This window comes from Cervus canadensis, chromosome 4 (assembly GCF_019320065.1).
Source record: "Cervus canadensis isolate Bull #8, Minnesota chromosome 4, ASM1932006v1, whole genome shotgun sequence".
NCBI classification, from domain to species: domain Eukaryota; kingdom Metazoa; phylum Chordata; class Mammalia; order Artiodactyla; family Cervidae; genus Cervus; species Cervus canadensis.
The window spans coordinates 29,595,650-29,612,070 of record NC_057389.1 but is presented as its reverse complement, the minus strand read 5'-3'; the positions used below and the strand labels follow the sequence as shown (position 1 = coordinate 29,612,070).

The 16,421-nt window shown below is 46.5% G+C and overlaps 1 protein-coding gene across 3 annotated transcripts in view; it reads left to right on the top strand.

Moving 5' to 3' along the window:
• TENM2 (teneurin transmembrane protein 2) overlaps window positions 1–16,421 on the top strand; it is a 1,360,160-nt gene that overhangs the window by 1,287,865 nt on the left and 55,874 nt on the right. For all 3 annotated transcript variants that reach the window (XM_043464766.1, XM_043464768.1, XM_043464767.1), the window contains 4 exons: window positions 5,776–5,796; window positions 9,236–9,468; window positions 10,670–10,824; window positions 12,103–12,977. In XM_043464766.1, the coding sequence (XP_043320701.1) occupies window positions 5,776–5,796; window positions 9,236–9,468; window positions 10,670–10,824; window positions 12,103–12,977 (1,284 nt within the window). The remainder of the gene's footprint in view (window positions 1–5,775; window positions 5,797–9,235; window positions 9,469–10,669; window positions 10,825–12,102; window positions 12,978–16,421) is intronic.

Genomic DNA, 16,421 nt, shown 5'->3' with positions numbered 1-16,421 from the left:
CTGAGGCAGCCTCAGCTGCCAAGTGAAGGACTTGGAAGAAGCCACAGGCTGCCCTTGCCTTTTGTGTCTCTGAGATCTTTCTGAGAGGGAGGTCAGTGCTCTGAGCACCAGCAAGTGTTGCTGGTGTTCTGGGATGCTGAGACTGTGCCAGGCACAGTGTGGGGAGTGGGTAGAAGAAGAGAATACAACCCAGCTCCACCCCAAGAAGATGACGGCCTCAGCAATACAATGATTGGGGATCCTGGAGGCGTTTACTGAGCATAAGGGTGAGCCAGACCCTGAGCAGGGTCCCAAAGGGGATGAAACCCAGGCTTAAAGAGCACCCGTTCGAGGACAAGATATGGGCACCTGAGAGAGGAAAAGCAATTCAAGCTGAGTGTTCTAGAAGAGCCAACAACCAACCATCACAGAAACTCGGTGGGTGGGGCGGGGGCGGGGATGGTGACATGGGGTAGAGGGTATAATGACCAAAAGATAAACAGTAAGAGGAAGGGGGAGGCAAAATGGAAGAGGCTGTATAATCTTCAGAAGGTCACACTGACAATGAGACATGCCACTTTCTTAGCGCTCCCCGACCGGGTCCCTTTCCCAAGTTGTTTATTTCCTGTGTTATTCTAGTAGAACATCCTCGTAGGCATCCTGTGGGCAGTGGGGAGCCAGGAGAGGAGGCGGGGCAGGCAGCGGAGTGAGCGCCCGGCCTGTTCGGAGGGGCTGCATGTCCGCACCTGGCGTTTGTCACCCTCCACGTCTGGCTCCTGCTCCTTTGTCCCTGCTCTTCCTGCTCAGAGCCCTGTCAGCACCTGCCTGCCACTTCCCCGCCTCCACACCTTGGCTCGTGCTGCTTGCTCCACTTAAAATACCTTCTCCGCCTCGTCTCCCGCATCAGGTCCCCCTTTAGAAATGGAGTTTGAAGGCCTCCTCTTCCGTGAAGCCTGGTCTCCCCTGAGCCATTTAACTCTCATTTCCCACAAAGGTGACACCATGGGACTATCATGTTTTTCAGCTATTTCTGCCAGTCTGTAGGGCCCCGGGGTGTGAATGTCTGTAGAGTCAGCACCTTTGACATCTTTGCCCCTTGATGCCCAGAGAGGTGCCTGGCCCGCAGGAGGGGCTCGAGACATGCTCCTTGAGTTAAAGTGGATAAAGCCCAGCATCCTCTCTTTGGTTGGAGTTTGCCCCTGATTCCACATCTCTCAAGTTGCAGGGGCCACAACATCAATGGTACAAGTTAAGGGCCCACGTGGTAACATTGAAGACAGCTGGAGGGAGTGTAACTGTCAATTTCCCTTGACAGCTGTGTGGTTTTTTTTTTTTCCTTTGTAACCACCTTTAGACTTGCTCTTATTTCATCAGCCAGGTATCCAGACGATTAGAAGTTAAGCTTTAACAAGAACACTGGTTTGATTCTTCTTTGCTTCCCACCACATACCTGAAAACAAAGGGCTGTCAATCCCCTCTCTTCAAAACAGTAACCAGCAAAGGGCGGGGGGGATGGGGAGAGACCTGTCGTGCTTCTGTCTTTTCTCCATTGTGAGTTGGCAGCCGAAAGATCCAATTTTGGGAGTTGGTGCCCGTCCCAGAGCTGAGCCTCCAAACCCTAATTTTATTTCAGTGTTCACACTCCTTCTCCCTCACTTCGTCCTTTACCTATCCCAAACATGTAGGGGCAGAGTTCTACCCATTTGAAAAATTGATGCTGGAAGAAGCCTTCTTCTTATGTAAACCAGTTATCACCTGCCTGCTCTAATATCACCAGCATTCGAGACATTTTCAATACCCACATCCCCAAGAAAGCCTGATAACCTGCCTCTGGGAGCCCATTTCCCTTCTTACAACAATTATCCTCTTCAGGTGGTTTTTAGAAAACCCAAGCCCTGTGGAATAGAGTATATCTGTCAGTCATTCACATTTTGGGGTGAAGTTCTATCAACAAACAAACTTTCCTGTCTTCCCTGTTTGAGACTATCTCCAGACCTGAACCCCAGTATGAGGCAGGAAATGATAACGGATGGGACAGTATCTGTCTGCCTTTTCTTGACTTGGCCCCTTTCCATAAACATAAGAATCTCACACTTTCCTTCATGTTTGCAATTCTAAGCTTTTTCTCTTTTTCCCATTATTAGATTATATTGTGATATGAGCTATGCTTTTTTCCAACTAAAACACTTCCCCATGCTGAGATTCTAATGATGCTGATGGGATGGGTCAGAAGCATCATTGCACTAGGGAAGATGTTTAGGGGAGGGGATTGTCCTGCCCAGGTGTATGAGTGCTGCAGAGGGAAGAGATGCAAGAAAATAGGAACCTAGGAGAGTGGGTAAGGGCAGCAGAGGTTGAACAGAGGCTTCACCAAAGGCCAACTTTGCCTGAGCGTTCACCTCCAACAGACCCTGCTTAATGCCAACGTAGAAAGTTAGGGAGAATGAGATTGTACTCAGAGGGGAAATGCTTTCTCTGTGTAGACAGGGTATAAACATGGAGATCAGAAAACAAAATATAACATAGCACCTACCCAGAGTAACAATGACAACAATATTCCCACAAAATTTTAGACAGTCCTTGGCACTGTTTTCAAAGCTCTTTTTACCAAGGACAGATCCAGGTTTCATGGGGTCTGAATCTTAATGCAATTTTAGAATGAAACTGTCTACCATTTAAAATAAGAAAAGAACCTCAAACAAATAACAAATTTAGAAAAGCTGGCAATTAGTGCAGATGTAACAAAATCCAGACAAATAACCTAAAGTTTGTTATTAATTAACCATTGCACTTCCATGATATATGACTTCTCCACTGGACATTCTAGTTCCTGTAATGATGTTAGGTGTGTTGGTATAACAGTGCAGGAGCATTCTTTAAAGCCATGAATACCACTGTCATCTAGGAGATAGTGGAAGGACTATGTATGAGCCACAGAAGCACATCCCCCTAAACTAAACTAAATGTATCCCAACTCACTTTTTTTTAAGAATAAAACACGTAAACAAAAACTCTGGCCACCCCCCATCCACCCTGTTCTGTGCCACAGAGTGATAGAATTGGAATAGAGAAAGACTACAGTCTCTACTGATGGCAGCTTTGTGATTCTCAGCAGAACATGAGGGACTGGAACTGGTCCAAGGCAGGTCTTACAGCATGAAGGGAAGCAGCCTGTTGCTTCCTTCCTCTACTCAATAACCCATTTTTCCAGCCCTCCCTCTCTCCAGGGCTGTCTACTAAGAATCAGGCACACAGAGATAAGTCAGTCATGTCCATATTTACTTACTCATGTCTGTTGCTGATGATAAGCACACACACATAAATCACTAGACAGCCTACAGAGAGATCCCTGAGACAAGCGGGGAAGTCTTAGAGAGACCCTGAAGACGGTGCAGGGGAGTCATTGAAACTCCTCAGTGTGGAGAACTAATCCATCTCAATTCTTGAATCGGAGACAACCTTTTCCTCAAAGGGTTGGTGTCGTGAGGCCATGGACCCAAAGACGAGGCCTGTCCCTTGTAAGTAGGGCACCTGAGTACATGCACATGGACTGACTCAGTGGTGCTGTTATTTGTGTTTGTTGCTTCTACACAGCCACTTTGCTAACGGCCCTGGACTGGAATAACCGTGACCTCAGCCTTTGTCCAGAACTCAGATCCATACGATCATTCGGACTCTGCACTCTCAGTGACTGAGTCCCCACTGCCTTCTCCTTCCCCCAACATAGATATTATATTAATCAACTTAAAGCAGATGTTCTTAGCAAAGAAGTAGGTCAGGTCTACAGACCCAAATCCCAACCAGTCTTTTCACCTTAACTTTAAAAAAGTGGAATTGATATTGTAATAATTAAGAGCCAAATATGACTACCACTGGTGGCAGATAACATTTCACTTTCATTAAGCAATATAAAATAGATGCGAGAATTCCCGGCTGCCACCCTGACACACCAGGCTTTGCAGAATGAATCTTAAATTGCACTATGTCAGTCAGAGCTCAAGAGTTATCAGCATCATTTAATTAACTTTTTTTTTTCTTGCAAAAACTAACATGTTGGAATAAAATATAAAAATGTAATCCCTGTGCAAACCCATCACTAATGATGGCCCCTGGCAAAGGCCTGCGCTGCACCCAGACAGGAATCAGAGCATTCAGCCCTCTTTGTTCCTTCCCTGAAGCCTCCTCCCTTAGCTGGAAGGGAAAGAGAGGTCAGGGGTTCCTTCCACAGTGGCCAGGAAACCTCAGAAATGGAGAGTACTTCTCTATTTGAGGCCCTAGTCTCTCTCCTCTTCTCCTTAATGCTATTAAGATTCAGCTGCTTTTCTGTTGAACCTGACATGTATTTTCATTCTATTTTTTTAAGATTTTTTTTTTTACTTGGCTGTACCAGGTCTTGGTTATGGCAGGTGGGATCTTCTATCTCCATGGTGGCATGTGGTATCTTTAGTTGAGGCATGTGGGATCTAGTTCCCTGACCAGGGATGGAACTCGAGCCCGCAGCATTAGGAGCTCAGAGTCTTAGCCACTGGAAAGTCCCTGTATTTTCACTTTTAAAAGAAAAAAGAAGCAAAACTTTCACTAGCTTTCTGAGAAAGAATGTTCACTGAGTCTTTGGCTCCAATTACGAGAGGAGAGCATCACCTGTGAGTTTCATTGATGAGTGTTATCTGTAAGGAAGAGTGCACGTCAGGCGGGGGTGGGGGGAGCCACACACGTACGTGTCAGATGGGGAGGGGACATGGAGCAGGGTGAGGAAATAGTTGAGACTCTCGGGGTCTCACCAGTGTTTGGCAAATGCTATTGTCTGTGGCAGGGGCTCTATCCGGGGGGCAGAGTCCCTCTCTGCCTGATTCTATGATGCACCAATGGAAGTAGGAGGCACAGGTGTCACCAGGCTCCCTCCCACACCCAAGGCAGATGTCCCAAGTGACTACAGCACTCTGTGCTGTAGATGAGCTTGAATGTGGCTTCAGAATCCCCCCCTCCCACCCTCCCAGCAGCCAGTACCAGTATATAGGTGTTGGCACCCGAGAGGTCACCTGTGTACCATCCCTGCATTAGGCTGTTTCACCTGGGTCATGTAAATCCACACTGCTGGTCAGAGAATTTAAGCATTCTTGTCTAGATTTCCCAGTGGCTGGGAAGAATCTAAAACTAGAGGAGCTTCCCAAATACAGCAGGTCTCCTACATATAAACCTTCAAGTTGCAGACTTTCAAAGATGCAAACTGTACCCTGGTCCAGTCACCTAAGGCATAAGTGAAATTGTAGGTTGACCTCCATCTCCTACTGCTAATGATCCTTCAGCTCTGCCATCTCCCACCTCTTCTCCCTTCTCCCTTCTTCCAAACTCTTCTTGCCTGTTCACTTAATTTCAGTCCCTGTAGACCAGCTGTTGAACTACTGTACTTTTCAAGGTACTGTACTGTAACATTAAAAATGGTTTCTTCATTTTTTGTGTTTGCTTTTTATGTATCAGTTGTGCGAACAGTATTAGAAACCTATTACAGTACAGTATTATATAGCCAATTGTGCTAGTTGGGTACCAAGACTAACTTTGTTGGAGTTTACTAACAAATCAGACTTACAAACAAGCTCTTGGAATGGAACTTATTTGTATGTAGAGGACTCATTTCTGTAATTGTACTAGGAGCTGTCAGCTAGAAGGGAAAAAAAAGAAAAAGACTGCCTTTGGTGGGGGACCCTTTATACAAGAAACAAAAATGTTATGTTTGCTTTATCATCAATTCTTCTGCTAACTGTTTGTTCTTTTTCCTCCTGTTTTCTTTCTATAAAGAAATAAAGAGTTTAAACATAGGTAAGATGAAGAACTCTTTCCCATATAATTTGATATGGTTCGTTTGCTTCCTTGTGTTTGCATTTTGTTTTTGTGCTTTCTTGTGTAATGTTGTATATTTTTATGTGCCAAATATAGTAACTTTTTTATGTGCTAATTGTGTGTTGTGGATATGATAAGCTTTAGCAATTATGAAATGCAGTCAAAAAAGAACCAAATAAGCTGACAGTAATTAGAATTTCCGGAAGATGCAAGTGTGAGATAATGAACCCTCAGCGAACTTTTACCCCGACTGCTCATTGCGGTCCATAATTGGGCTAAACAGTTGAGGCAAACTTCTGGCTTTTGTAAATGCTGGACTGGGTTCACAAAAGCTTTAATGAACTGGAAACGGGTCAAAAACTCATTTTCAACTCATTAATGATTTTTTTCCCCTGAATGTATGGTCACTTAAAAAAAAACAAGTTAATTGCCAATCTGCTGGTCAAAATGAATCCAACAGTCAGATGCACTGGGAATTTTCATAAAATTCAATCACTTTTAAGTAGTATGAAGGGTGTGGACCAAGTACTTTTTGTCTAAATACCCTTTGTCACTCAGCTGCTCTGACGTTATCACTTAAAACCGTGCTGGTACGGTTCATTTCTACATGCCTAGTGCTCTGAGGAGCTTCCTGTTGCAAAGTTAGGAAAACTTTGGGTTGCACTAAAACATCAGAAAAGTGACCTTATTTTTACTTGGAAGAGGAGGGGAAAAAGTGCATTTTAATACTCGAGGGAATTCTTCTCCTCACTCCTTGAAATGAAATGTTGGCAGAAGCATCTGCATCATGTTAGGTCAAAATCAAGTAAAGAGTGGGACTTCCCAGGTGGCTCAGTGGTAAAGAATCCTCCTGACAATGCAGGAGATGCAGAAGATGCAGGTTCGATCCCTGGGTTGGGAAGATCCCCTAGAACAGGAAATGGCAACCCAGTCCAGTATTCTTGCCTGGGAAATCCCATGGACAGAGGAGCCTGGCGGGCTACAGTCCATGGGGTTGCAAAGAGTCGGACATGACTTAGTGAGTGAGCACACACACAGGCAAAGAGTAGAGTTAAGTTGTATAATCATCAAAGTCAGTGTAAGAGCCATGTGTAGGAGTCCTCTGCCTCCTCCATCTCAGGCACCGCCAAAATTGGCTAGTTATAGACACCCCGTTGGTCCAAATTTTTTAAAAAGCAGCAACACTGTGGAAGGACACCCCCTCAAATTTCCATACTCCATTTGACCTTCACCATAGCCCCAGTGTGAAAGCATGGCTGCCCATCTACCTGAGCTCCTCTGTAAGCATTTCGATTGGAATGAGTATGAGACCATGGGGAAGAATGGGCTCCCAGTAGGAACTGACCCCATACCCTCAACTGGCTGCTCTTCTGCCAGAAATTTTGAAAAGCCTCCTTGAATCAGGCTCCCTAGAAAGTCCAGAATTAATTATCTTGTTCATAAGACAGCACAAACGTGCAATGCCCTGTTCTTCTGAGGATGGCACCAGCTCCTCCAAGGCCAGTAACAAAGTACAGCATCTAATTAAAAACCGGCATGAATTTTTCCCTTTCTGCTCTTATTTGCGTTGCCTGTATAGACAGTCTCTTAAGACTTAATAGCCAAAAATAAATAATAAAAGGAATAATGAAGCAAGGCAAGGAATTTGGGTAGCCTACTCTCCCCGACTCATCATCTAGGCTGGAATTTTAGAAAGCCCTTGACTTCTGGTTCAGTTATGGATCTTAACAGCCACCTGAGGAGAAGCTGGAATTAAGATGGTATCGATGCATAAACTGTTCCTAGAAATAGCCTTCTAGTTATTTTCTTACTTAAATCAGCAAAGAACCCAAATGGTGGTGTTTTAATTGGTAATTTACCAGCTAATGTCTACAGGACAGATGTATCCAACACCTTCATCGCCCTCATCTTTGCCTCACCTTTTCCAGCTCCTCTCTTCCCATAATTCCAAACTACAAATGCAAAATGACTGGGGGAAAAAACGGCCTGTGCTCATTTAGACCTGTGGCACCAAAACCTAAGACAGAGAGACATCTGCCACTTGTATCCTAGGGACAGTGATGCTAATAACCAGTGTGGGAATAGCATGAGGACCCATTCTGTTGCAACCTCCAACCAGTGACACACACTGCAGAAGGACAAAAATGTAGGGCTTGAGCCAAAAGGGACATGAGTAATACTCTGATTCAGCTTCTTCATTACCCCCAATAAGGAATCTAGGACCCACTGTGGCCAAAAGTCTTCCTTAAGGTCCCCGGCGGAGTTCGAGTTGAGTTTAGAGTTTCCTGAGTCTTAGTTCTGAGCCAAGTTTACAGATCTTACCCATAGGAGAGCTGGACGCACAGCAGAGAAAGAGATCCAGGTCTCTGAGGCTTCATGCTCTCCTGTTACATCACCTCCACACTGAGGTACTTCTCTCCCAGTGTGACTTAGGGTCCTGGCAGCTTCTGGGGCACACCTCTGACCTCACTATTGGTTGGTGGTAGTTTAGTTGCTTAGTCGTGTCCAGCTCTTGTAACTCTATGGACTGTAGCCCACCAACTCCTCTGACCATGGGATTTCCCAAGCAAGAATAGTGGACTGGGTTGCCATTCCCTTTTCTGGGGCATCTTCCCCACCCAGGGATCGAACCCACATCTCCTGCATTGCAGGTGGATTCTTTACCACTGAACCACCAGGGAAGCCCCCAGATCTCACTTTACCCACTATTTGAAAACTACATCTCCTTCCTTTATTATTTAGATTCTGAACATGATATCAGCAAGATATCACAGGTCGTCACACAAAATACCAACTTCGTTCGTATCCACCCTGAGGAACAGTAGAAAAGATCTGAGGCTGAGGACTTGAGATGGCTGCAGGGAGCTGCCGATCACAAAGTTAGGAAGACTCAAGGTTGCCCCAGTCTTCGTGGTCTAGTACCTTGGAGTCACAGAGGAAGCATAGATTAGAAAGAGGGCATTGTCTCGTGGAAGTGTTCCTCAATTCCACTTGAGAACAGAGTAAACCCACAGGGGAAGTAAAGAAGACCAGTGCCCACAAACACAAAAGCAGGATCAGAGTGGGATTTTTCACACTGGCTAAATGAAGCAGTGGTATTTTAGCAGGATGGGAAGTGATGAATTCTCTGATAATGTGAGGAGCTTAAGCCCAAGCAGAAATAGCTCAGAGCCATGATATGTCAGAACACTAACTTACTAGATTAGATTCTTTCCAGTTCACTAAAGTATTGGGTTGGGCCAAAAAGTTGGTTCAGGTGTTTCCATACCATCTTATGGAAAAACCCAGCGACCTTTTTGGCCAACCCAATAGACACCACAGGTGGTTAGAGTCTCGCTGGGCTGTTTGTCATCTCTTTGACCCAGGAGGCCAGCTGCATGGCGTCGTCTCACTCCTCTTTGTGCTTCTTCTCCTGAAGCAACAACCCGGCACACAAGTACTACCTGGCTGTGGATCCCGTGTCCGGCTCTCTCTACGTGTCTGACACCAACAGTCGGCGAATCTACCGCGTCAAGTCTCTGAGTGGAGCCAAAGACCTGGCTGGGAACTCAGAAGTCGTGGCAGGGACAGGCGAGCAGTGCTTGCCCTTTGACGAAGCCCGCTGCGGGGACGGAGGCAAGGCTGTGGACGCCACCCTGATGAGCCCTCGAGGTAAAGGCTGCCCAGCAAGAAAGCCCCACCCCAGAGAGAGCTCACCGCACACCCGACTCCCTGCATGCTGAAAGTGAACTCAGCCGGGGCAGTCCCAAACCCAGCTTGTCCTAGAATAATTTAATTCCGATAGATGGCTTTGGTGGGTGGGTGAGCATTGTTTAAGAAAAAGTATTTCTTTATCTGAAGTAAACTTCATCTCCCACATAGGCTAGAAGTGGAATGTGGGGTCACTTGCCCCTAGAGATTGCTGACTGCTGCCAGCCACAGAGAGTCAGAAGGAAATGTTCGCTGTGTGAGCCCGAAGGGCCAGCTGGTGTGGGCTGGAGACAGAACAGAGCCCAGTGGGGGGAGCCTCCAACCACTCCCAGCTGTTCCTGTTAGATAACAGTGCATATAAAGTCCAAACAGTACCTGACATTTTGCAAATGCCCCATAATGGTAGCAATTAAGAATCGGTATAATTTCCAAGGGACTGGGATTGGCAAGGAGGGGTTCTTGGCTCTGAGGGATCAGGACTAAAGATGCTGAAGGTTAAGGACTGTCACTGGAAGGTCCAATCCTTGTTAGCATTTTTAGCTAAACTGACAGCACACGGCAGTGTAGATTAAGGATGGGGAGCCTTGGGCTTGGGCACTGGGGTGAAAATGCAGAAGAAATAACGCGGCTGTCTGCCTCTTACCAAGGGAGTGCTAGAACCAGCACTCCCCCGGAATAGCAATGTGCTGAGTGGAGTCACGGCTTGACTGGGAATACTTCCTGGAGGATATATTTTGAATTAGGAGTTTGTGACTGCAAGAGTCACTGTTTCTCAACCTTAGTGTGGCAATCAGTTGTGAAGGGTATTCCAGTAATTTACTACCAATAATTTTTCAAGCAGTGAACTTGGGAAATAGCTCTTTTCTAAAAAAGAGCAGATGCAAAATGATCTCCCCATTCATTCATTCGCAGCCTTGGTCCATTTGCAGCCCAAGGTTCTTTCTTCACTTGTGTGGTGAATAGCCCACACCCCAGGAATTAGCCAGATCTCAGCACAGTGCCTGTGAGAAAGGGTGTCACCTTAAATGACTCTTGAGTGTGCTGTCCAGTCAGGTCCCTCATCCAAGAAGATAATGCCTAGTAGGGCATCCCCACTAACACCACCACCCCAGCAGCCCTGTCCCTTGCTAAGAGACACACTCCTGCTGTTTGCCCCACTCAGGTATTGCAGTTGACAAGAATGGGCTCATGTACTTTGTTGACGCCACCATGATTCGCAAGGTCGACCAGAATGGAATCATCTCTACCTTGCTGGGCTCCAATGACCTCACCGCCGTCCGGCCCCTGAGCTGTGACTCCAGCATGGATGTGGCCCAGGTGGGAATCTCTCTCTCTCTCTCTCTCCTCTCATTTCTCATCACGTGTGCCACACCTGATTCTGAGCCTGAACTTCTCACCTGGGTTCTCTTTGGGTTGGAAGTGGAGTGGGAGGAGGAGATACAGATCCCAGGTTTGTCTGCAGAAGGTTTGAAATGAACTGGACAGCAAGATGGAATGGGACATGTGAGACAGACATGAAAGAGAAATACGAGAAAGAGAGAGGGGAATTCTGCTCAGAAGCGTGGAGCTGGTGACATGCTCCAGCCGTGGCAGATTATAGGGTAGGTGTTACTGTGTAATTACCTCTCTTCTCCATCATTATTGTGGGTTTGAGAACATACCATACAGTACTACGTGTCAATCAGAACTTCCCTGTTAATCTGAAGCAATTGCATCCTCACTATATAAACCTTTACTTTGTGAAGTTGTAACTGAGCAGATTCCTTCTGTGACATTCCCCCAAGTGATAATCTTTAGTCTGGGCTCTTACATTAGCAGAGAACAGAGGCTCACTCAAATGTACAACAGGAGAAAAAGGACTGTATACTTAAAAAAAAATTTTTATTGAAGTATAGTTGATTTACAGAAATGGGACTTGAATATAAGACTCTACCTGAGTCTGTGCTTAGTCTTCCAAAAGGGCCTTTTCCACCCTCAGTCAAGCTCATTACTTTCAGCTCAAATTCCTCAACTGACAACTGATTCCTAAGGTTTTCATTTCAGATTCTGCAGAGAAGGGAAGTGTTTATCCAGTTTACTTTTTCAAGCAAACACTCAGGTTGTAGTTCACTGGCCAGCCTGTGCATTGGCTGCCCTTGGGGCAGGGACCCCTTCTAAACTGCATGGTTCCTTGTTGCGAATTAGATCAAGGTGCCTCCTCTAAGTGAACATAGCCTCCTCAGTCCCATGGCTTGGTGAGCAGAGCATGGACTACATTACACTAGCCCTTGAGCTATGAACTACCTGTCCAACTATGTGTGGTGAATCCAACCCTGGCCCAATCACCTGGGGCTGCAAAGAGCATTGTGGGTAGAGCTGGTGACTACTCTAGCCCCAGCAGGTGATGCCACAGATGTCTGTCCCACAGTCTCTTGTTCTCCATCATGCCCAGCATGGACAGTGAGCGAGTGGTTCCATGATGGGCTCTTCTACACTGTGTTAGGAAAAAAAAAGTATTTTTCCCCCAGTTGCATAAAATCAATAGAAGTGCCCTGGGCAGGTAAACATTGAGCATGTTAGAGGCGGTCCTTGAATTTGGTGCTGTATCATCCATAGGTTCGCCTGGAGTGGCCAACAGACCTTGCTGTCAACCCCATGGACAACTCCCTGTATGTTCTGGAGAACAACGTCATCCTTCGCATCACCGAGAACCATCAAGTCAGCATCATCGCGGGACGCCCCATGCACTGCCAGGTTCCTGGCATTGACTACTCGCTCAGCAAACTAGCCATTCACTCTGCCCTGGAGTCAGCCAGCGCCATTGCCATCTCTCACACTGGGGTCCTCTACATCACCGAGACGGACGAGAAGAAGATTAACCGTCTACGCCAGGTAACAACCAATGGGGAGATCTGCCTGTTAGCAGGCGCAGCCTCTGACTGTGACTGCAAAAACGATGTCAATTGCAACTGCTACTCAGGAGACGATGCCTACGCGACTGACGCCATCTTGAATTCCCCATCATCCTTAGCTGTAGCTCCTGACGGTACCATCTACATCGCCGACCTTGGGAATATTCGGATCAGGGCGGTCAGCAAGAACAAGCCCGTTCTGAATGCTTTTAACCAGTATGAGGCTGCCTCCCCCGGGGAACAGGAGTTGTACGTCTTCAACGCCGAGGGCATCCACCAGTACACCGTGAGCCTGGTGACGGGGGAGTATTTGTACAACTTCACGTACAGTGCTGACAACGCTGTCACTGAGCTGATTGACAACAACGGAAATTCCCTGAAGATCCGTCGGGACAGCAGCGGCACGCCCCGCCACCTGCTCATGCCCGACAACCAGATCATCACCCTCACAGTGGGTACCAACGGAGGTCTCAAAGTCGTGTCCACGCAGAACTTGGAGCTCGGCCTCATGACCTATGACGGGAACACTGGCCTCCTAGCCACCAAGAGTGATGAAACAGGATGGACAACTTTCTATGAGTAAGTCGATTTTTAAAGTAGTTCCTCAGAGCAGTTACCCTGCTACCCTCACTGGCGTCAGGATCGGCTGTTGGTGTGGCTTTTAGAATCATTTAGTCGTGTTGTCTTCCTGACTTTAACGCCTCGGGATAGTCCTGTCCCCTCTCCCTGACTCGTAAATGATTTGCATTATTGTGTGTCTGATATCGAACATCCTCCCTGCAAGAGTTGGGAATTCCCGTTGTCTGCTTGCCGTTCCAGTTTCAGGATATTGGACACGCACAGCGCCTGAGAGATCAAGTGTTGATTAACTCTGCTGATTATTCATGTTTGCCATGGGTGCGGAAATTAGAAACTAAAAGGCAAGGTCCTGGTGGGGCTCCTGTAATTTGCTGATAGGTCCAGCAACACACTTGATTGCACAGACAGGTAGATAAACTCTGAGTTTCCTCTTTAGCAGAAGCAGATCAATACAGATAAAGTGCTAGGTATATTAAAAGATGTGAGAGCTGGTCATATTTCCCCTAACAATTATCTCATACTTGATAGCCCTGCTGTTTGTTTTACCAAAAAGCTGTTTTCCCTCGCTCCTGCAGGCAGTTCTTGGTCACCAGCCTGCTGCTACAGGTATTAACCAGTGGGATGCCAGTGGGAGGAGGTTGCTAAGGTATGATTGCTAAGGTTGCTCCTTGGCTGGCTGAGACAAGGACGGCATTGGTAAGGATCTGGCTGTCCTTGATGGTGAAGGATCTGGTTAACCACTATGTAATTTGGAGTCGTTGCTTTCTGTCTATGTGTTGCTGCTAGCTGAGAATTTAGTAAGTTGGCCGGGTGTAGTCACGGAAGGAAAGAAGGACAGGAGAGAGAACAGACTTCGTTGATGATCAGTCTTAAATTCAGGCATGTTCACTTCCTGGTTGCATTCCAAAGGCTTTGAGAGAATGTAAAGGAAGCTTCTGCCATCTGCTGGAAATAGGTTGCATTGCCGTCTTCCTTTGGGCAAAGCTGTCTTTCTCTGAAGCAGCCTGACCTCCTTCAGGGCACTGGGACTGGATCACACTTTACCAGGTGACTCTGTCCCTGAAGGTGCCACCTGAGTGCCATCTTTGGCTCTCACACCAAGTTAAGCGAAAGCTGCACCATAACCCAAATCCTCCTAGATTCTCAACTTCTCTTTTCGCTTGCACCTGAAGACCCAACACATTTCAGAGAGAAGCGGTGTCACTCTCAGGAGGCCAGTCTGAAGTGGGCCAGGTCTAAGAGGCTGGAGTGACAGAGTTCAGGCTGAGGTGCATCCTGAGACAGGAACTCTAAAGTGGAAGAGTAGTTTCCAGAAGGGGCACCGAACTGAATGAAAACACATGGTCATGGTTTTTTCCCCCTGTCATGATTGTTCAGAAGTTACATGGAAGCATAATTTTTTTCTCTCTTGATGTGAACAGTTGCTTTTCTTCCATAAAGTTGGTAAAAGATCATACATTCTCCATTGTAGGAGTTCAATGCATATGGTTTTCTTAGCCTCCTAAAAAGATGGCAACTTCTGTTTTGTGGTGTTTTTTTTTTTTTTAACACATGGTCAGCAAATTGGTTGTTTAACAGTCAGATGCAAATTCAACTTCCTATTGAGACTGTCACCTTAGTGAAAACTGTAGAGAAAAGAGTCAACAAAGTCACGAACAAAACCCCACAGACACCTGGATTCAGTTTAGAGAGGCAGAATTAAAACATGTAGTTTTCCCATCTGATCTTTACATAATAGTCCACTTCGAAAACTTTTTAAAATATTTATTTATTTGGCTACTCTGGGTCTTAGTTGCAGCACGCAGAATCTCTTAGTTGTGGCACGTGGGATCTAGTTTCCTGACTGGGGGTCTAACCCTGGCCCCCTGAATTGGAAACATGGCATCTTAGCCACTGGACCAATACTCCACTTTGAATTCATCCTGCTGCCTCCTCACCCCCTGTACTCCTGCCACTCTCTCTCCTGCCGGGGCAGAGCCTGCCTTACCAAACCTGGGGCCCAGAGGACATGGCCTCCAGAAGGGAGAAACTAATATAAAGCACAATGTATAGGCTTCCCAGGTGGTGCTAGCAGTAAAGAACGCGCCTGCCAGTGCAAGAGATGTAAGAGACACAGGTTGGATCCATGGGTCAGGAAGATCCACTGGAGGAAGAAATGGGAACCCACTCCAGTATTCTTGCCTGGGAAATCCCATGGACAAAGGAGCCTGGCGGGCTGCAGTCCTTGGGGTCACAAAAAGTCAGCCTTGACTGAAGCAACTTATCCTGTATATGAGTGAGTGCATGAAGTCGCTCAGTCGTGTCCGACTCTGTGACCCCACGGACTGTAGCCTACCAGGCTCCTCCGTTCATGGGATTCTCCAGGCAAGAATACTGGAGTGGGTTTGCCATTTCCTTCTCCAGGGATCTTCCCAACCCAGGGATCAAACCTGGGTCTCCCACATTGCAGGCAGACACTTTAAACTCTGAGCCACCAGGGAAGCCCCTAGTATTTATAAAATTTTTTAATATATTTCTGTAGTATATAAAATACATTTATACATAATATAAAGTACTTTAGCACTTTAATATAGTATTTAATTTAAAATACTTCTAGCATTACTAAATATAAGCTAAAATAAAGTAATATAAAGGGCTATTCCAGTCCTGATCAACTCCTCCCAACAAAGCAACAGAGGAAGGATTGAATATCAGATCTGAGGGAGGGAGGGAAGTTACATTCCAGGGAGCAGGGTTCAAGAGTTATTTTCCAGAATCAGCCAGCATTGCCGCTCGAGGAGCCTGGAGTGGGCCCCTTTAAGGGGTTGCCTTTCTCCCCGCTCCCCTTTGTGTTGGGAAGTGCCCCATGGAGAGCTGGGCAGGGATGAAGCCAACACAGGAATGCCATCCGGACATTCTGTTGTGTTGTCTTAAGTTCTCAGAATGGGCGGGAGCAGTCTGTTATCTCTAAAAGGCACAGGACTACTGAAAAGGACAACCACCTCTACACGTGCTCTCTGTCTCTCCTCCTTTATTTTAATCCTTACCCTTGTCACCATATGACATACTCTGTCTTGTGAGCTTTATTTTGACCCTCCCCATCTAGTTTTCACACATCACGAGAGCAAGGATTTTCATCCATTTTGAAATGGATGAAATCTGGGGACTAGCTGGGTCCCCAGATCCTTGAACAGTGCCTGGCACCTACGAGGAACTCGGTGAGTAGGTGCTGAATGAAGGAGTCAAAAGCAGCCTCCAGCCCCACCTGAGACAAGGAAGGCAGAGCTGGTTCCGCTAGGTGGCCATGAGGTCCCATTACTGGAACTCACAGCTCCTTGCCAGTGTCTGCAGGCTTCTTTGCAGAGACCTGAATCTTAGACATTTACTCCAGGGGTATCAGAAGCTGAATCTTCTTTCCAAGTTAAAGAAAACCTGCTTTTCTCCCAGTGGTTGCTGAGATTCTGG